Source organism: Salmo salar, chromosome ssa23 (assembly GCF_905237065.1).
Source record: "Salmo salar chromosome ssa23, Ssal_v3.1, whole genome shotgun sequence".
Lineage (NCBI taxonomy): Eukaryota > Metazoa > Chordata > Actinopteri > Salmoniformes > Salmonidae > Salmo > Salmo salar.
In genome coordinates, this window is record NC_059464.1 from 17,259,526 (window position 1) to 17,280,955 (window position 21,430).

The 21,430-nt window shown below is 42.4% G+C and overlaps 1 protein-coding gene across 1 annotated transcript in view; it reads left to right on the top strand.

Moving 5' to 3' along the window:
* Window positions 1–5,864: 5,864 nt before the first annotated feature.
* Window positions 5,865–21,430, top strand: part of tgfbr3 (transforming growth factor, beta receptor III) — a 147,055-nt gene continuing 131,489 nt past the window's right edge. The window contains exons 1-2 of the mRNA XM_014169092.2: window positions 5,865–6,120; window positions 12,022–12,246. Of these exons, the coding sequence (XP_014024567.1) occupies window positions 12,186–12,246 (61 nt within the window). The 5' untranslated portion in view covers window positions 5,865–6,120; window positions 12,022–12,185. The remainder of the gene's footprint in view (window positions 6,121–12,021; window positions 12,247–21,430) is intronic.

Genomic DNA, 21,430 nt, shown 5'->3' on the forward strand with positions numbered 1-21,430 from the left:
TGTTCGTTGACTATAGCTCTATAGCTCAGCATTCAACACCATTGTACCCTCCAAGCTCATCATTAAGCTCGAGGCCCTGGGTCTGAACCCTGCCCTGTGCAACTGGGTTCTGGACTTTCTGACGGGCCACCCCCAGGTGGTGAAGGTAGGAAACAACACCTCCATTTCGCTGATCCTCAAAACTCGGGCCCCACAAGGGTGCATTCTCAGCCCCCTCCTGTACTCCGTGTTCACCCATGACTGCGTGGCCATGCACACCTCCAACTCAATCATCAAGTTTGCAGATGACACAACAGTAGTAGACTTGATTACCAAAAATGACGAGACAGCCTACAGGGAGGAGGTGAGGGCTCTGGGAGTGTGGTGCCAGGAAAATAACCTCTCACTCAATGTCAACAAAACAGATGTCCGTGGACTTGAGGAAACAGCAGAGGGAGCACCCCCCTATCCACATCGATGGGACCGCAGTGGAGAAGGTGGAAAGCTTCAAGTCCCTCTGCGTACACATCACTGACAAACTGAAATGGTCCACCCACACAACCTCAGGAGGCTGAAGAAATTTGTCTTTGCGCCTAAAACCCTCACAAACCTTTATAGATGCACAATTGAGAGCATCCTGTCGGGCTGTATCACCGCCTGGTACGGAAACTGCACCGCCCACAACCTTAGGGCTCTCCAGTACACCTAGAGCACCCGATGTCACAGGAAGGCCAAAAATATCAAGGACAACAACCACCTGAGCCACTGCCTGTTCACCCCGCTATCATCCAGAAGGTGAGGTCAGGACAGGTGCATCAAAGCTGGGACCGAGAGACTGAAAAACAGCTATCTCAAGGCCATCAGACTGTTAAATAGCCATCACTAGCACATTAGAGGCTGCTGCCTATATACAGCAGCCTCTAACATTTAATAAATGGAACACTAGTCACCTTAATGTTTACATATTTTCTATTCTCATTTCATATGTATATACTGTATTCTATTCTACTGTATCTTAGTCTATGCCGCTCTGACATTGCTCGTTCATATATTTATATGATCTTAATTCCTTTACTTAGATTTGTGTGTATTGGGTATATGTTGTGAAATTGTTAGATATTACTTGTTATATTTTACTGCACTGCCGGAGCTAGAAACACAAGCATTTAGCTACACCTGCAATAACATCTGCTAAACACATGTATGTGACCAATAAAATTGTAATTGATTTTGAACTGCGCTCAACATGCAGATGGCGTTTCTTAGGCTGTGTTTACACAGGCAGCCCAATTCTGATCTTTTTTCACTTTTGACCAATCAGATCAGCTCTGAAAAAGATCTGATGTGAAAAGATCTGATGTGATTGGTCAAAAGACCAATTAGTGGAAAAAATATCAGAATTGGGCTGCCTGTGTAAATGCAGCCATAGGAAATCGAAATATACTGCTCAAAAAAATAAAGGGAACACTTAAACAACACATCCTAGATCTGAATGAAAGAAATAATCTTATTAAATACTTTGTTTCTTTACATAGTTGAATGTGCTGACAACAAAATCACACAAAAATAATCAATGGAAATCCAATTTATCAACCCATGGAGGTCTGGATTTGGAGTCACACTCAAAATTAAAGTGGAAAACCACACTACAGGCTGATCCAACTTTGATGTAATGTCCTTAAAACAACTCAAAATGAGACTCAGTAGTGTGTGTGGCCTCCACATGCCTGTATGACCTCCCTACAACACCTGGGCATGCTCCTGATGAGGTGGCGGATGGTCTCCTGAGGGATCTCCTCCCAGACCTGGACTAAAGCATCCGCCAACTCCTGGACAGTCTGTGGTGCAACGTGGCGTTGGTGGATGGAGCGAGACATGATGTCCCAGATGTGCTCAATTGGATTCAGGTCTGGGGAATGGGCAGGCCAGTCCATAGCATCAATGCCTTCCTCTTGCAGGAACTGCTGACACACTCCAGCCACATGAGGTCTAGTATTGTCTTGCATTAGGAGGAACCCAGGGCCAATCGCACCAGCATATGGTCTCACAAGGGGTCTGAGGATCTTATCTCGGTACCTAATGGCAGTCAGGCTACCTCTGGCGTTCACATGGAGGGCTGTGCGGCCCCCCAAAGAAATGCCACCCCACACCATGACTGACCCACCGCCAAACCGGTCATGCTGGAGGATGTTGCAGGCAGCAGAACGTTCTCCACAGCGTCTCCAGACTCTGTCATGTCTGTCACGTGCTCAGTGTGAACCTGCTTTCATCTGTGAAGAGCACAGGGCGCCAGTGGCGAATTTGTCAATCTTGGTGTTCTCTGGCAAATGCCAAACGTCCTGCACGGTGTTGGGCTGTAAGCACAACCACCACCTGTGGACATCAGGCCCTCATACCACCCTCATGGAGTCTGTTTCTGACCGTTTGAGCAGACACATGCACATTTGTTGCCTGCTGGAGGTCATTTTGCAGGGCTCTGGCAGTGCTTCTCCTGCTCCTCCTTGCACAAAGGCGGAGGTAGCGGTCCTGCTGCTGGGTTGTTGCCCTTCTACGGCCTCCTCCACGTCTCCTGATGTACTGGCCTGTCTCCTGGTAGCGCCTCCATGCTCTGGACACTACGCTGACAGACACAGCAAACCTTCTTGCCACAGCTCGCATTGATGTGCCATCCTGGATGAGCTGCACTACCTGAGCCACTTGTGTGGGTTGTAGACTCCGTCTCATGCTACCACTAGAGTGAAAGCATCGCCAGCATTCAAAAGTGACCAAAACATCAGCCAGGAAGCATAGGAACTGAGAAGTGGTCTGTGGTCCCCACCTGCAGAACCACTCCTTTATTGGGGGTGTCTTGCTAATTGCCTATAATTTCCACCTGTTGTCTATTCCATTTGCACAATAGCATGTGAAATGTATTGTCAATCAGTGTTGCTTCCTAAGTGGACAGTTTGATTTCACAGAAGTGTGATTGACTTGGAGTTACATTGTGTTGTTTAAGTGTTCCCTTTATTTTTTTGAGCAGTGTATAATTAATGTTCATTTGGCAGAGTTGCTTTGTAAGTGTATATTTTAAACACAAACAATACTTCTTCAAACTTACAAATAGTGCCATGATGAACCACAAAACATTAGCATTTGTCTGACAATACAGTGCTGACAATAGAAGGGTGAGGAAGAGGAAACATTTGTTGGCCTGCATCTTACTAGGAATCAAGAGGAGTGCTATTTGCAAACAGCCACATGAGGGCAGTATTATGTTTTACAAAAAATTCTGACATGCTAGGACCAACCAATTCCCCAAAATAGGTTATCATGCAGACATCATGACCATGCATTTAATATGCTGTTATTTTCCATTAATTGTTTGATTAAAATATGGTGTGTGTGTGTGTGTTGACTTTTTCACTCTATTCAAACTATGAGCTATTGTCCAATGGGCATCTTTTGATGCCTTTGCATGTTCGCTCATTCATACCTCAGGTAAAAAGCATTATCAGTCTTCGTGAGACAGAGGTCAGTGGTTATACACCACATTCCACAGAGATCATTGCTCATTTGTGAGAAATGGTTCCTGTGACAAACTGTGCTTAGTAAATGAACAACAAGTTAACAGAGTAGAGCCAAATATGCCAAAGGCACATCACTTGGCTGGCTCATGATAAAATAGAGTGTGGTTTGAAGTTATGACCTTGCATCTGCAACGGTTTTGTCAAAATCGAAGCCAAATGTATTTTTTCCTTACTCTTCGGGTTTATATTAAAATGTGAAGAATTCATTTTTCATACAAAGTTCACCCCAGCTCCTTTCCTCTTTTTGGCCAATTCTCAATGTTACTTTTTTTCCCTTTTCACTGACCTGACAAGTAGGCTACTAACTATAGGATAGCATACTATACTAACTATAGTACTACCTTTACTTCACAGAAATTCGAAGATATCATGTTATTTTTATTTTCTTAATCATACATTTTTTTCTCCCTGTCTGAGATGTCGGCCTACCCTAAACCCAAACATTGAACGCAAATAAACATAAAATACATGCAGGCATTTCACCTTCATCATACATATGTATGAGATGTAAAATGATTTTAGCCCTTTGAGCGTTAGCTTGTCAACTCTCAGAAGCGGCACATCAGTGTTGCCGTGAAGGTATCAAGGTGTTCCATAATAAAGTTTCCTCCCCTCCTGTCACAGGTGCCGGCTAATTAGTGGCAAATCCGCTCTCTGAAATTTGTGTTGTACCCTTCCGTATAGCATTTACCTCTCTGTGGAGAGATGATATGTTTTGCTTTGCTGTGATGTCTGTTTGTTCAGAGATGTCGAGGTAGGTGCATGTATGCAGGAAAAAATATCAATATCCTCTCTAACACAGACACACATGTTTGTTTGACTATCCTTGTGGGGACCAAACAAATGATTCCCATTCAAAATACAATTTTCTTTAAAACTAGCCCCTAACCCTAATTTTAACCCTAAACCTAACCCCTAAACCTAAAATAGCGTTTTGCCTGGTGGGGCCCGGCAAAATGTCCCCACTTATCAAAATGTGCCCTGTTTTACTATCATTGTGAGGACTTTTGGTCCCCACAAGGATAATAAAACCAAAAATAAACACGCAGACTTGCTTCCTTCCGTCCCTCTCCTCGCCCCAATTTGGGCTTCAACCAGGAACACTGAACACAGCCTTCCACGAAGCATCGTTACCACCACAAAACCTACAGCCTTTGCAGTGCATGGCAAACAACTACACTGAGGTCTCAGACCAAGTGACGTCACTGATTGAAACGTTACTAGTTACGTTAGCACGCACAGCGAACTAGATAGTCACAAAGACATGCCAGATGATAACTCTCTGGGAGGCGGTGACCACATGGAACATTTTACTATTCAGCTTTTTTTTTTACATTAAATATAGCTCCCTTGCAGAAATCTACATTTGTATTTTTTCTACATATTCAATTGTTTTCCTATTTTCTTGACCATTCGATGCTAACAAAACAGTAATGTAATAAACATGTAGCCGTTGTTAGGTTATGTCAATGGCATGAATAGAGAAAACCAAGGAACAAGACCTTGATGGGAGAGAGAGAGAGATAATACTTCTGGTATATCTTTAGACAGCTTTAGACTTCTGATGCCCAGTCTGATGCTTTCCCTTGAACGGGGCTCCACTATAGCCAATGTTTTTTTTGGCAATACAATTGTTCCCTGATTGGCTGAACGGGGTGTGTAGACAAGTAGTTGAGCGCAAGAAGAAACAGTTTCGTGCATGTGCTCAAATATGTTTTGTTCGCACGCAGTTAGCAATTCGCGTGTCCGAATGTGTATAATTTTTAATTTGTGCATGCGTTGAAACATTTTGTGCTTGTGCAGGTGAATGCCTACAGACATGCACATATTGTTTTCCTCTCACGATTTAGAGGATACCAGTCTGCAACGTAACGTGCAATCGAATGAGTTAGAAAATTCACGCGCACAAATCATTTGGGTTCACACCTTAATGTCTGTGTGCACGAATCAGCTTTCCCTCGTGTTAGAGGTGGCATCAATATAACGCCATAGCTCCAACTTGGTTGGGCATGCTTTTCTCAACAACAAAAAACAACAACATTGGAAAATGCTGCTTGAAGAGTACCAACATTGTCCTTTAATATGAATTATTAATGTCATATTTTAACTTCCCCTGACATCCCCATAACTTCATTTTAAATCCCCATAATAACAATAATCTGTTATGAATTAGATAGTTCTATTAGCCTATATTGTGTGTGTCTAATGCCATAATGTGCAATCTGTTTTTACCATAATTATACTTGCACTTTAATGACAGCAGGGCCGCAATTGTCTGCTCTAGTCTACCTTGCACCCTCCTCCTATCACAAGACCCACCCCCAAAATGAAGTTCTTAGTGAAAAGGGGGATAGGTAGCCTATTTCAAACTTTTAAGCGATAGTAGTAGACTCACTATCCATAAACTTGGCAAATTCTGTAACCTGACAACTAACGTTGTTTTCCAAGGACGCGGTTGTATTTGTATGTTTTTCAAAGTAAAGGAAAGGATACATTTCGCATCCATTCGAACCGCTGCAAGGCAAGCTACAACTTCCAACAAAGTTTGCGTTGACATTTCTGGAGATTCTGCATGGTAGGCTACGTCAGAAGTTTTACAAGTTTTCCAACCTGTTATGCTAGCGTATAGCAAGAAAAATAATGAATTACGTTAAGCCTACATAGTACATTGTTTTATGAAAATCATTTTTTATAATGTACACAACTCTGACTCTGAAGCAAATAATTAGCCCCTTACTGGATACAAAATACGGCACGTTTTATGTCTGTTTGATGGACAGTATGTTTGCAAGTGAAATTTGTTGTCGACTGTGTTACACATTCGTAAACCAAAATGTGCTTTGGCTTTTGTTTTGATTGTTTATTTGATAACACGGCACAGCGCTGCGCAAAATGTTCTTCCGATGAATTCACACATGAAATTCAGCATTATGGGTGTTTTTCCTCTTATCTACTTGTATGACTTCCCATGCTGTCATGGCTAAGCAACTGTCTCAACAGCTATTTGCAAACAACATTTTGAGTATATTGAAACATGCTCTCATAACCAAACACACATGGCAGCTGCATGGTCTTTCCATACACCTACAGCTACCTATCCCCTCTCAATTGATGTGTCATCATTGTTGCTTCAAATATGCAATTAATGGTTTATAACTGTCTATAACTAAATCAAACATAGTAATGCAGGCTTTATGATATTGGGTTACATTAGTATTAGACTAGGGTATTTATTTGTGCAACCTTTGATTTAGACAACAAGGTCAGAGGATCACTGTTGGGAATTAAGTTCAAAGTTACACCACTGACCTGCCATAAACAGATAGGCCTATAGCATCTTCGTGCTGAACAACACTCTTCTGTGTTATTTTGTTGTGTATCCCTGCCTTCAACAAGTTGTGTTCCAGTGTGACGTCACTGATGTGAAAGCATGCACGATACAAACTTACTTTCGATAGGATGTGAATGCATTTACAGTAACGATTGGTACGTTCGCAGTATGCATGTACAGTATCTCCCTTTAGTTTGAGTTCTCACGAACTTATGCTGATTTTGTCATTTTAGGAGCCGTTTTCAGAAACCCGTTTATGCATCATAATAATGTTATTGACTTGATGAAAGTGGACATACAGTAACCGTTTCCCTTGTTATTATGAACGAATATCCGAGATATATTACGTCTGATATGGGAAAAGTCATAATTAATATAGTTATAAAACATGAGCTAAAAAAAAGCTTTTGATTTCAAATCGAGCTCTGTGTCAGAAAGCTGATTTAATTACTTTCTAAAGACTTGCTTTAGGGAGTTCCGAGGAGGATTATTATTGTGCAGCTCTGAAGGGCATGGTAGGCAGAGTCTGGGGCATGATAGACTGTGTTAATCAGGTGAAGCTAAGCCCATTATACTGTATAATGAGACATACTTATGTTTGATAGCAACTATAGTGTTGTGCCAATGTTTGAATGCTATATTTCTGATAGCTTAGATTTGACCTGCGTTTGATAGCTATGTTTGATAGCTGAGGTAAGGGCGTGTACCTATTCCATGGTGTCAGAAGTATGAAGACGGGTGAGAGACCTGTGACTCATGCCTTAGGTGAGGTGATGAAAACACACAAGGTGAGGCCGTGCCTGATAACAAAGCATGCCCTCAGTCTCTATATCAGTGAATAACTGAACTGACTCAGAGAGAAAAGCAGGGCCAGGGAGAATTCCTGCAATATGTGCTTGTTGGTGCTTGTGTGTATGTACTTAGTTGTGACCCACTCTTATAGATCACAAATACTGTCTAGGGCTGGGAATTGCCATGGACCTCACAATATTATATTATCGTGATACTTAGGTGCCGATACGATATGTACTGCGATTCTCACGATTCCATATGTATTGCGATTCGATACTATGATTTTATTGCGATTCGATTTTCTAAACATATTTCTCACCGTATGTCTTCTGCGGAGGGATAAGAGAGAGCCATTAGAAAACGAGTTACGATCAGTCATGGAAGAAAATAGCTGAAAACAAATTGTCTCCCTATTTAAAAATACATGTAAGATGAAGAACAGGCTAAGTACAGCCAACTAGCACAAAAATAATGTGTCGATATTGTCAAAATGATACAATATATTGTCAAAAATAATATCCCGATATGTAACTGTCGATTTCCCCCCCCCCCCCCCAATCACTACTAATACTGACGACGTTCCGTGTATGAGCGGAAGGTCTGGCTGTATGTGTGGGTTCACTCACTCGGGTCATAGGCATAGTAAATAGTACACAGATGGATGGAGAGAGTGTGCAGCTGGTCAGTCTCGGTCACACACACTCACGCATGCATCAAGACTTACGTCCCTAGTGTATCCTTGCATTGACACTTGGCATTGCACATCCACAAGAGGGGATGTGGGGAGGGAACATTGGTCTCTTCTGAACGACCACATTTTCTATTATAAACAAGTGGAGTTACTCTAGTCTGCATCATCGGTGTCTTACGCAATTCAGAAACTGAACATTGTTTAGTCTGCAACCAGCCAGCCTACTTCAATCAGTGAAGTAGTGAAATGACAGCAGACAAATGAGTGTCATTTTAGGTTATGAAACTTCTCAGTGTCCTAGTGCATAAACGTAGTTCATTTTCTGGAGGGGCCGTTATCCAGATGGACTAATGAACTGAGATTAGGTGGTTGGGGATGCTCATTCAGACACATTAGCTGTATTTAATAGGTGATTTATGCTTGATCCGGCATAAGAGTGGCCAAGCATGCAAGTAACTGGTCTCTGGGTGGTTTGCGACCGGCAATGGACATCCTTCATTACACAGCCTTTTCCCTCCTTTGTTAGATAGCAGGGACTTATATTAACAGCCCTATCACACCGTTGATTCATGGTCTGCCTACTAGGGGTGCCTAAAACTCATAAAACTGTTTTAGTATCATTTTGCATTAGGCCTAGATGTGACCAAGGGCCATATGTTTCAAGCGTCTCAGAGTAGGAGTGCTGATCTAGGATCAGTTTAGCCTTTTAGATCACAATGAATACGATTACATGGAGCGGCTTGACTCTTCCTAGATCAGCACTCCTACTCCTAGAAGGTTGCTACATACGGCCATAGTAGTACGTTTGTTTTTTCATCTCAGTTTATGTTTATGTAAACAACTCTGCCTGTTTTGGAAACCTTGTGGCATTTGTGCTCCCTCTGACGCTGCAAGAGTGTAGAGTGCTTCATAGCTACTTATTATGTTCAGTCTGGGGTCTGCAGTGTTTCTAATGTGTTTTCCAGAGCAGCTTGGAGTGAAATGGAAGCTCTGCTTAGATGGACGGCTAGAGTTTAAAGAGAAGTCACATGAGGTGATCCTACTGTTACGGCAACAAAAAGTCTGTCAATTTCTCGCATCGGTTTGAATCCAGAGTCCAGACCCATGCAATCAACCAATAGAATGGTTGACTTGACTCTTTCACGATAGGCTGGGCCAGTGCTTTTTTTCCTCCGGCAACAATTAGGCATAATGAAAGTGCTGCTGAACCAACTGTCACAACCATCAATCTGATCTCTGGGAGCAAGCAAAAACCCTTCAGTCCGTTTATCTTTCTCAGCACTTTCTCTTGTTTCGCTCTTCTTGCCCTAGGCCACTCTGTGCTCTGTGGTGTCGCAAAACAGTTCAGCCCTGGCCTCAATGCTGTGTGAATAATATCTTGTCATCTATTTTCCCTTTGATATTGTCTTTGTCCTAGAGAGGAGTTATGGGGGGACACAGTTTACCTCCACATGAAGGGGGAAGAGGGGCGTTGGGAAAGGGGCCCACAAGTCAAAAGAAGGCACTAGCCCCGCCCGGCGAGCTGGAAGTGTAATATTTGTTGTGATCCTCCAAAATGACTTCCCAGCCCACGCAGCCGCCAGGGTCTGAAAGGCCCTTTGTTCCAGCCGCTGTTTGCGCTGTGGAGCACAACGGTGCACCTTAGCCCTCCTTAGGCTTCCGTCCGTCCGTACAGCTCTCCTCCCATGCACTCTGCTGCTGTGGAAAGGTGAAGAGGTGTGTGAAGTCGGAAAAAGACAGAGATGCTCCATCTGTAACATGACCACATCTCTCTCACTCGGATCTCAACACTGGCCGGGCGGTCACACCAGATGACCAGCATGTCTTCTTACAACAGACTTGTCAACAACCGACGGCCGCCATGGTCCATGAGCGCTGCTGGCCACTGGCCCAACTATTACATTTTCTATAGAATAGATTCTGAACTCATGTTGCTTTGAGGTGGGTTGGCAGGTAAGTCTAAGGGGAACAAACATGAACATTTTAATAAGATTCTGACGTTGACACATCAGATCATCACATGATAAGGCAGACAGTACATACAGAGTAGAGAAATACAGAGCACAATGCATTACTCAAGTGTGTGTTGTCTCTACAGAGAGAGGAAACCACTGGGGCTGGCCTCTGGCCTGTCAGGACTCTGCACTGGGGTCCTAATCTGAAGGGCTTTACTGCAGTGTTGCATTCCTGTGTGTGCTGCGTTATTGCTCTATTGTTCAGAGAATCCACTGCTTTTATAAGGTAATCCTAACAACTCAATGAGCTATGAAAAAGGTTTTTCCCTTTTTTGACTGATGTTGTGATACTGAGGCAGGCTTATTGTTCACTTATTATTTTACGAAATATTTCAACATATTACTTTTAGAAGAGAAAAAGTTCAATCTGCTCATAAACTGTTTGGAAAAAAACGAACAAACAGTTTCACCCAAATATAACTGAATAATAACAAGGCCTGTCACCATGTTGAAAAAAATCCAGGATAAATGACATTCAAAGCATATTTTTGATCTAGCTGGTCCCCTACCTTATATGCTGTAGCCAACTTTTCTATAGTTGTCAAGCCATACATACTGTATCTTTGGCATGCCAACAAATGGACACGAGAGCATTTGGCTAAGACACAGACAGACTGGACCACCAGTCTAATTCCAATGCCTTTGTGTTTCTGAAAATTACTGACAAGGTTTTTTTTTAAAGACTGATTTCATGTGGATGACACATGATAGTTGTTGCATTGTTGTTACCGTTTTTGACATATCAAAGCTTTGAGTTGCAAAATGTTGAGAACCTGTGGTTTAGAACTCCAGTACAGAAGCATTTAATTAAATATAATGGTAAAAAGACACGTTTTTTATTAATATTATTCTGTTTTATCAGGACATATGATCCATTGGATTATCCATTCATTAATTTGAGAGCATTTATTGTTATTGTGTTAATATGAGGAACAATAGCAATTGAATGAATTGAGACCATAAGGATGTTATGGTCCTCAGCCCTATTAGAGAGGGTGGGCTAGCAGTATATGAGCTTAGTTAGCCCTGTCAAGTTCAACAGTTCAGCCATGGTCATGCTGATTAGCAGCACGGTCAACCCCACCACCACTAAGCAGTTTAGCCAAGACCCCGGTGGAGGATCCAGTCTTTCCCAACGATCTCAATTAAACTTTGTGAAATCCCCCCCATACCATGTTCAGAAAACAGGGTTTTCACACCCAGCATTTCCTCGACCCTCAGACACACCTCTTTGACTGACCGGGCATGGGCTATGGTGGGGTAGGTGGGTGGCCGGTATGGGTACCAAGAACAGGGACCTTAAGAACTCACATGACGTCTAATTATCCCTATGAGATTAATCCTCCTGGTCTCCGGGCTGCTGTCTTCCCTCTTTCTCCCCTCTCTCACGTCTCTTCTCATTAGTCCAACAGGGAACTAGATCCTAATGCCCCTTCTGTTACTTACCACTTCTGCGTTCCAAATGGCACCCTATATAGTGCTTTACTTTTGATCTGGGGTATGGTCAAAAGTAGTGCACTATGCAGGGAATAGGATGCCATTTGAGACATACACTCTCTCTGACACTTTACTCTGGCCATGCTGAACGGTTATGCACCACATTTCTCTGTCTAACTCTCTCTCTACTTCATCTCATTCACTTTGCAGCAGGAGCTTCTGTGAGGTTTCTCTCTACTGACGGACTGTGAGGTGAAAGAAGAGTTGTCTTTGTGAAGAACCAGGAGGAAGGGAAGGCCGGCCAGTGATCACATCCTGTCCTCTTCTGGAGAAGCTGTAGGCCAGTACTACTACAGTACGACTACAATACTCTGATGGCAGACAGACCCATTCTACCCCTGTTGCTTCTGGCATTCTGCTGCTCAGCATTTGCAGGTAAGTTATGTTTGGCTGCATATCTGTAGACATAGGGATTTGAATGATATATTACAGGCTATACTTTTTATTACAAGTTTTCTCAGAAAGATAAGAATAAAGGCTTTTGGTAATGCTGTAGCAATCATTGAAATGGAAACGGCATGTTTAGAGAGAGATATTTTTCTGTTTGAGGGAGTACACATGCATGCTTTATTCGATTGAGCCTTCATTGTGGAAGGCAGCCAAGCAGTGGAATCACTCGTAGGAACTGGAAGCACACTTTGCACTCCAGGCCTCGTCAGGACGAGCCTAGTGTTGCCTGTTTTTGTCAGGCAATCACAAATCGGTACACACTTGGGGAATTTCCACTGTCTCCCCCAGCAGGCAGGCAAGCCTCCCCAGAGCAGAGAGTGGTTGTCAGAGCTTTGAGACTGAGGCAGGGCTCAGCCAGGGTTGAAACAAGACTGTGGAAGCAGGGTTGAGGAGGCAGGGCTGAGGCTGGGTTGAGACTGGGCTGAGGCAGGGGTGAGGAGGCAGGACTGGGACGGAGGTCGTGCTGAGGAGGCAGGGCTCAGGCAGGGAGATTTGCATTAAGAAAGTGCTGACAGCTTCAATCTTATAGCAGGTCCAGAAGGCCTCCATGACATTTATCTGCCTTCAGACGAAGCCAAAAGCACAGTGATTTATAGCCATTTGGCAGGGCAGACCACAGAGAGAGAAGAGAAAAACAACAACAAGCAAACAAATAGGATGACGCTTTCAGAAAACCTGTGGTTGGTTCTAGGAAGGGTGTCGGATGTTGAAGATTCAGTCTGCTAATCAACATTGGGTCCCACTTTAACCAAACTTCATAAACTCCTCGTAAGACCTATGTAGATTCTTCAGAAATCATTCATAAGTGAATGATTATGTAATGACTGCTTGTCAATGATTTGTGAAGCATTTATCTTGTGTTTATTAAGAATTGATGAATGCCCTATACGGTCTGTAATGTGTGATCTAACATAAAAAAAACGTAGTTTTGTATTGTGAGTGCCTGAAGTGGAACATTTTGATAACAACCGTCATCGTAGGAAACAACTTACCGTAACACATCAGCTTTGACTACAGCCTTCGCACTATTCTCTGTAGGCAGTAGCCACTCTCTCCAGAGACTTGATGTTGACCATATAGCGAACAATAGCGGCCCAGGCAATATCTGCTCTGAGTGGAGCAAACACTATCTCTCCCACTTTGACACAATGAGCTCACGCATGATGTTTTCCACTAAATTCCTCCACATGCACTCGGCTGCCAGCATTGTTGCATTTCGTAGTGGTGGAAAAAGTTCAAAATGTTCATTCTTGAGTAAAAGTAAAAATACCTTAAAACCTGTTAGGGCTAGGGGGCAGTATTTGCACGGCTGGATAAAAAAAATGTACCCGATTTAATCTGGTTACTAATCCTACCCAGTAACTAGAATATGCATATACTTATTATATATGGATAGAAAACACTCTAAAGTTTCTAAAACTGTTTGAATGGTGTCTGTGAGTATAACAGAACTCATTTGGCAGGCAAAACCCTGAGACATTTTCTGACAGGAAGTGGATACCTGATGTGTTGTATTACCTTTAAACCTATGCCATTGAAAAACACAGGGGCTGAGGAATATTTTGGCACTTCCTATTGCTTCCACTAGATGTCCCCAGCCTTTACAAAGTGTTTTGAGTCTTCTGGAGGGAGGTCTGACCGAACAAGAGACATGGAACGATGATGGCCCATTAGACACCTGGCGCGCGAGTTCATGTTGGGTACCCTCGTTCCAATACGTTATAAAAGAGTATGCATTCGTCCACCTTGAATATTATTCATGTTCTGGTTAAAAAAGGCCCTAATGATTTATGCTATACAACGTTTGACATGTTTGAACGAACGTAAATATATTTTTTCCCCTCGTTCATGAAGTGAAGTCCGGCGGGCTTAGATCATGTGCTAACAAGACGGAGATTTTTGGACATAAATGATGAGCTTTTTTGAACAAAACTACATTCGTTATGGACCTGTGATACCTGGAAGTGACATCTGATGAAGAGAATCAAAGGTAATGGATTATTTACATAGTATTTTCGATTTTAGATCTCCCCAACATGACGACTAGTCTGTATCGCAACGCGTATTTTTCTGGGCGCAGTGCTCAGATTATTGCAAAGTGTGATTTCCCAGTAAGGTTATTTTTAAATCTGGCAAGTTGATTGCGTTCAAGAGATGTAAATCTATAATTCTTTAAATGACAATATAATATTTTACCAATGTTTTCTAATTTTAATTATTTAATTTGTGATGCTGACTTGACTGCCGGTTATTGGAGGGAAACGATTTCCTCAACATCAATGCCATAGTAAAACGCTGTTTTTGGATATAAATATGAACTTGATAGAACTAAAAATGCATGCATTGTCTAACATAATGTCCTAGGAGTGTCATCTGATGGAGATTGTAAAAGGTTAGTGCATCATTTTAGCTGGTTTTATGGTTTTGGTGACCCTGTCTTTGAATTGACAAAACATTACACACAACTCTTGTAAATGTACTGTCCTAACATACTCTAAATTTATGCTTTCGCCGTAAAACCTTTTTGAAATCGTAAAACGTGGTTAGATTAAGGAGATGTTTATCTTTCAAAGGGTGTAAAATAGTTGTATGTTTGAAAAATTTGAATTTTGACATTTATTTGGATTCAAATTTGCCGCTCTTGAAATGCACCTGCTGTTGATGGAGTGCACCACGGGTGGGACGCCTGCGTCCCACCTAGCCCATAGAGGTTAAAGCTGCAATATGTAACTTTTCCGGCGACCTGACAAAATTGACATAGAAATGTGAGTTATAGATCTGTCATTCTCATTGAAAGCAAGTCTAAGAAGTGGTAGATCTGTTCTATGTGTTACTTCTATGCTTCCCGTTCTTAAGTTACATGTTTACGTCTTTTACTTTTGGTTTTGTACACTAGCTTCAAACAGCTGAAAATACAATATTTTTGGTAATGGAAAATATATTTTATAGCGGTTTAGATGGTACAATGATTCTCAAATCAAATCAAACTTTATTTGTCACATGCGCCGAATACAAGAAGTGTAGACCTTACCGTAAAATGCTTACAAGCCATTCGCCAAAAGTGCAGTTCAAGAAGAGTTAAGAAAATTTTTACCAAATAAACTAAAGTAAAAAAATAATAAAAAGTAACACAATAACGAGGCTATTTACAGGGGGTACCGAGTCAGTGTGCGGGGGTACAGATTAGTTGAGGTAATTTGTACATGTAGGTAGGGGTAAAGTGACTATGCATAGATAATAAACAGCGAGTAGCAGCGGTTTCCAAAACCAATGGATGGAGGGGGTCAATGTAAATAGTCCGGTGGCCATTTGATTAATTGTTCAGCAGTCTTATGGCTTGGGGAAGCTGTTAACCTGTTAGGGCTAGGGGGCAGCATTTGCACGTCTGGATAAAAAAAATGTACCCGATTTAATCTGGTTACTAATCCTACCCAGTAACTAGAATATGCATATACTTATTATATATGGATAGAAAACACTCTAAAGTTTCTAAAACTGTTTGAATGGTGTCTGTGAGTATAACAGAACTCATTTGGCAGGCAAAACCCTGAGACATTTTCTGACAGGAAGTGGATACTTGATGTGTTGTATTGACTTTAAACCTATCCCATTGAAAAACACAGGGGCTGAGGAATATTTTGGCACTTCCTATTGCTTCCACTAGATGTCACCAGCCTTTACAAAGTGTTTTGAGTCTTCTGGAGGGAGATCTGACCGAACAAGAGCCATGGAACGATGATGTCCCATTAGACACCTGGCGCGCGAGTTCATGTTGGGTACCCTCGTTCCAATACGTTATAAAAGAGTATGCATTCGTCCACCTTGAATATTATTCATGTTCTGGTTAAAAAAGGCCCTAATGATTTATGCTATACAACGTTTGACATGTTTGAACGAACGGAAATATATTTTTTCCCCTCGTTCATGACGAGAAGTCCGGCTGGCTTAGATCATGTGCTAACAAGACGGAGATTTTTGGACATAAATGATGAGCTTTTTTGAACAAAACTACATTCGTTATGGACCTGTGATACCTGGAAGTGACATCTGATGAAGAGAATCAAAGGTAATGGATTATTTACATAGTATTTTCGATTTTAGATCTCCCCAACATGACGTCTAGTCTGTATCGCAACGCGTATTTTTCTGGGCGCAGTGCTCAGATTATTGCAAAGTGTGATTTCCCAGTAAGGTTATTTTTAAATCTGGCAAGTTGATTGCGTTCAAGAGATGTAAATCTATAATTCTTTAAATGACAATATAATATTTTAGCAATGTTTTCTAATTTTAATTATTTAATTTGTGACGCTGACTTGACTGCCGGTTATTGGAGGGAAACGATTTCCTCAACATCAATGCCATAGTAAAACGCTGTTTTTGGATATAAATATGAACTTGATAGAACTAAAAATGCATGCATTGTCTAACATAATGTCCTAGGAGTGTCATCTGATGGAGATTGTAAAAGGTTAGTGCATCATTTTAGCTGGTTTTATGGTTTTGGTGACCCTGTCTTTGACTTGACAAAACATTACACACAACTCTTGTAAATGTACTGTCCTAACATACTCTAAATTTATGCTTTCGCCGTAAAACCTTTTTGAAATCGTAAAACGTGGTTAGATTAAGGAGATGTTTATCTTTCAAATGGTGTAAAATAGTTGTATTTTTGAAAAATTTGAATTTTGACATTTATTTGGATTCAAATTTGCCGCTCTTGAAATGCACCTGCTGTTGATGGAGTGCACCACGGGTGGCACGCTAGCGTCCCACCTAGCCCATAGAGGTTAAGGAGCCTTTTGGTCCTAGACTTGGTGCTCCTCTACCGCTTGCCATGCGGTAGCAGAGAAAACATTCTATGACTTGGGTGACTGGCGTGTCTGACAATTTTATAGCTTTCCTCTGACACAGGCTATTATGTAGGTCCTGGATGGCAGGAAGCTTGGCTCCAGTGATGTACTGGGTCGTACGCACTACCCTCTGTAGCACCTTACGGTCAGATGCCGAGCAGTTGCCATACCAGGCGGTGATGCAACCGGTCAGGATGCTCTCAATGGTGCAGCTGTAAAGCTTTTGGAGAATCTGGGGATCCGACCACTGTTGTGTCGTCAGCAAACCTAATGATGATGGTGTTGGAGTCGTGTTTGGCCACGCAGTCGTGGGTGAACAGGGAGTACAGGAGGACTAAGTACACACCCCTGAGGGGCCCCAGTGTTTAGGATCAGCGTGGCAGACGTGTTGTTGTCTACCCTTACCACCTGGGGGTGGCCCGTCAGGAAGTCCAGGATCCAGTTGCAGAAGGAGATGTTTAGTCCCAGGGTCCTTAGCTTAGGTGTTCCTTTTGTCCAGGTGGGAAAGTTCAGTGTGGAGTGCGATTGAGATTGCATCATCTGTGGATCTGTTGGGGCGGTATGCGATTTGGAGTGGGTCTAGGGTATCCGGGAGGATGCTGTTGATGTGAGCCATGACCAGCCTTTCAAAGCACTTCATGGTTACCGACGTGAGTGCTACGGGATGGTAATCATTTAGTCAGGTTACCTTCGCTTCCTTGGGCACAGGGACTATGGTGGTCTGCTTGAAACATGTAGGTATTACAGACTCGGTCAGGGAGAGATTGAAAATGTCAGTGAAGACACTTGCCAGTTGGTCCGCGCTTACTTTGAGTACAAGTCATGGTAATCCGTCTGGCCCCGCAGCTTGGTGAATGTTAACCTGTTTAAAGGTCTTGCTCGCATCGGCTACCGTGAGCGTTATCACACAGTCATCCAGAACATCTGGTGCTCTTCTGCATGCTTCAGTATTGCTTCCCTCAAAGCGGGCATGAAAGGAATTTAGCTCGTCTGGTATGCTTGTGTCACTGGTAAGCTCGCGTCTAGGTTTCCCTTTGTAGTCCGTAATAGGTTTCAAGCCCTGCCACATCCGAAGAGCGTCAGAGCCGGTGTAGTAGGATTCAATCTTAATCCTGTATTGACGCTTTCCTTGTTTGATGGTTTGTCTGAGGGCATAGCAGAATTTCTTATAAGCGTCCGGATTAGTGTCCCGCTCTAGCCTTTAGCTCAATGCGGATGTTGCCTGTAATCCATGGCTTCTGGTTGGGATATGTACGTACGGTCACTGTGGGGACGACGACGTCGTCGATGCTCTTATTGATGAAGCCAGTGACTGAGGTGGTATACTCCTCAATGCCATTGGATGAATACCGGAACATATTCCAGTCTGTGCTTGCAAAACAGTCCTGTAGTGTAGCATCCACGTCATCTGACCACATCTGTATTGAGCGAGTCACTGGTACTTCCTGCTTTAGTTTTTGCTTGTAAGCAGGAATCAGGAGGATAGAATTATGGTCAGAATTGCCAAATGGGCTTCCTGAGTGGTGCAGGGGTCTAAGGCACTGCATTGCAGGGATATCTTTGTCTCATCTCGCATTAGCGACTCCTGTGGCGGGCCGGGCACAGTGCACACTGACCAGGTCGCTAGGTGTACGGTGTTTCCTCCGACACATTGGTGCGGCTGGCTTCCGGGTTGGATGCGCGCTGTGTTAAGAAGCAGTGCGGCTTGGTTGGATTGGGTTTCGGATGACGCATGGCTCTCGACCTTCGCCTCTCCCGAAATTGGGGAGAAAAGGGGGGTCATTTTTAAAAAAAATTTAAGATTTGCCAAATGGAGGGAGGGGGAGAGCTTTGTATGCATCTCTGTGTGTGGAGTAAAGGTGGTCTAGAGTTTTTTTTTTTTTTTTCCTCTGGTTGCACATGTGATATGCTGGTAGAAATGAGGTAAAACTGATTTAAGTTTTCCTGCATTAAAGACCCCTGCCACTAGGAGTGCCACTTCTGGATGAGCATTTTCTTGTTTACTTATGGCCTTATAGAGTTGGTTGAGTGCGGTCTTAGTGCCAGGATCGGTCTGTGGTGGTAAATTGACGGCTACAAATAATATAGATGAGAACTCTCTTGGTAGATGCTGTGGTCTACAGCTTATCATAAGGTACTCTACCTAAAGCGAACAATACCTCGAGACTTCTTTAATATTAGACATCGCGCACCAGCTGTTATTGATAAAAAGACACACACCCCCACCCCTCGTTTTACCAGACGTAGCTTCTTCTCTGTTCTGCCGGTGCATGAAAATCCCGCCAGCTCTATATTATCCATGTCGTCGCTCAACCGCGGCTCGGTGAAACACAAGATATTACTGTTTTTAATGTCCAGTTGTTAGGATAATCGTAATCAATTTTATTTTCCAATGATTGTATGTTAGCCAGTAGAATGGATGGCAGTGGGAGTTTACTCACTCGCTTACGGATTCTCAGAAGGCAGCCCGATCTGCGCCCCCTTCGTCTTTTCTTCATGCAAATGACAGGAATTTGGGCCTGTTCCCGGAAAAGCAGTATATCCTTCTCGTCGGACTCGTTAAAGGAAAAAGCTTCTGCCAGTTCGTGGTGAATAATCGCTGTTCTGATGTCCAGAAGTTATTTTCAGTCATAAGAGAAGGTAGCAGCAACATTATGTAAAAAATACGTTTCAAACAACGCAAAAAACCTAACGAAATAGCACAGTTGGTTAGGAGCATTTAAAACGTCAGCCATGCTCTTGGGCACCATCCTAACAATCTCTCTACACTATACTTCCTTGTTTTGTCACATAAACTGAAATTAGGCTAACTATTAGAATTTTAGCAAGCAGGAAATGGCGGAGCGATTTCTGCATAGTGCATCTTTATAGAAAATGACTCAACTAAAAGTGAAAGTCACCCAGTAAAATACTACTTACGTAAAAGTCTAAAAGTATCTGGTTTTATGGGTACGTCAGTACAGTGGTGGAAAAAGTGCTCAATCATTTATCATACTAAAAGTAAAAAGTAAATGCTATACATAAATTCCTTACATTAAGCAAATCAGGCGGCCCAATTTATTTTTTATTTTTTTTACGGACAGCCAGGGGCTCACTCCAAAACTTACAAACACAGTATTTGTGTTTAGTGATTGATAGGTGCGTTAGTAACCATATTACTGTCCTGCCTGAGCGTTTGAAATGTAGCAAGTACTTTAGGGTGTCAGGGAAAGTGTATGAGAGTTAGGGTTGGACGGTATCCAGACTTTCATACCGTCGGTATTACCAAATATGCACACAAGGGGCACTATTATATATATTTTTTGACACACAAAATTATTTAGGCAATAGGGATCTTGATCAAGGAGGGGATTGAATGTCTCTGCTGTAACCAAGAAGCTTTATCTTGACATCTAGCCACTTAGCTAGAAAGTTAGCAAACCAAATGCATAGTTGGAGCCCTGAGCTGGATATAATTCTTAGATTTCTTCTAGTTATACTTAACTTATAGTTATACGCAGTGGTGTAGCACGCAGCCCCCGCGAGGCAGTGGTGCGTGTACTATTTAATGAAGCTGCCAGTTGAGGACTTGTGAGGCATCTGTTTCTCAAACTAGACACTCTAATGTACTTGTACTCTTGCTCAGTTGTGCACCGCAGCCTCCCACTCCACTTTCTATTCTGGTTAGAGACAGTTTGCGCTGTTCTGTGAAGGGAGTAGTACACAGGGTTCTTCAGTTTCTTGGCAATTTCTCGCATGGAATAGCCTTTATTTCGGAGAAAAAGAATAGACTGACAAGTTTCAGAAGAAAGTTAATTGTTTCTGGCCATTTTGAGCCAGTAATCGAACCCACAAATGCTGATGCTACAGACACTCAACTAGTCTAAAGAAGGCCAGCTTTATTGCTTCTTTATTCCGAACAACAGTTTTCAGCTGTGCTAACATAATTGCAAAAGGGTTTTCTAATGATCAATTATCCTTTTAAAATCAATAACTTGGATTAGCTAACACAACGTGCCATTGGAACACAGGAGTGATGGTTGCTGATAATGGGCCTCTGTACGCCTATGTAGATATTCCATAAAAAATCATCCATTTCCAGCTACGATAGTAATTTACAACATTAACAATGTCTACACTGTATTTCTGTTTAATTTGATGTTATTTTAATGGACAAAAAATGTGCTTTTCTTTCAAAAACATGGAAATGTCTAAGTGATCCCAACCCTTTGAACGTGTGTGTGTGTGTGTGTGTGTGTCACGGCTGTTTAAAGTATCGG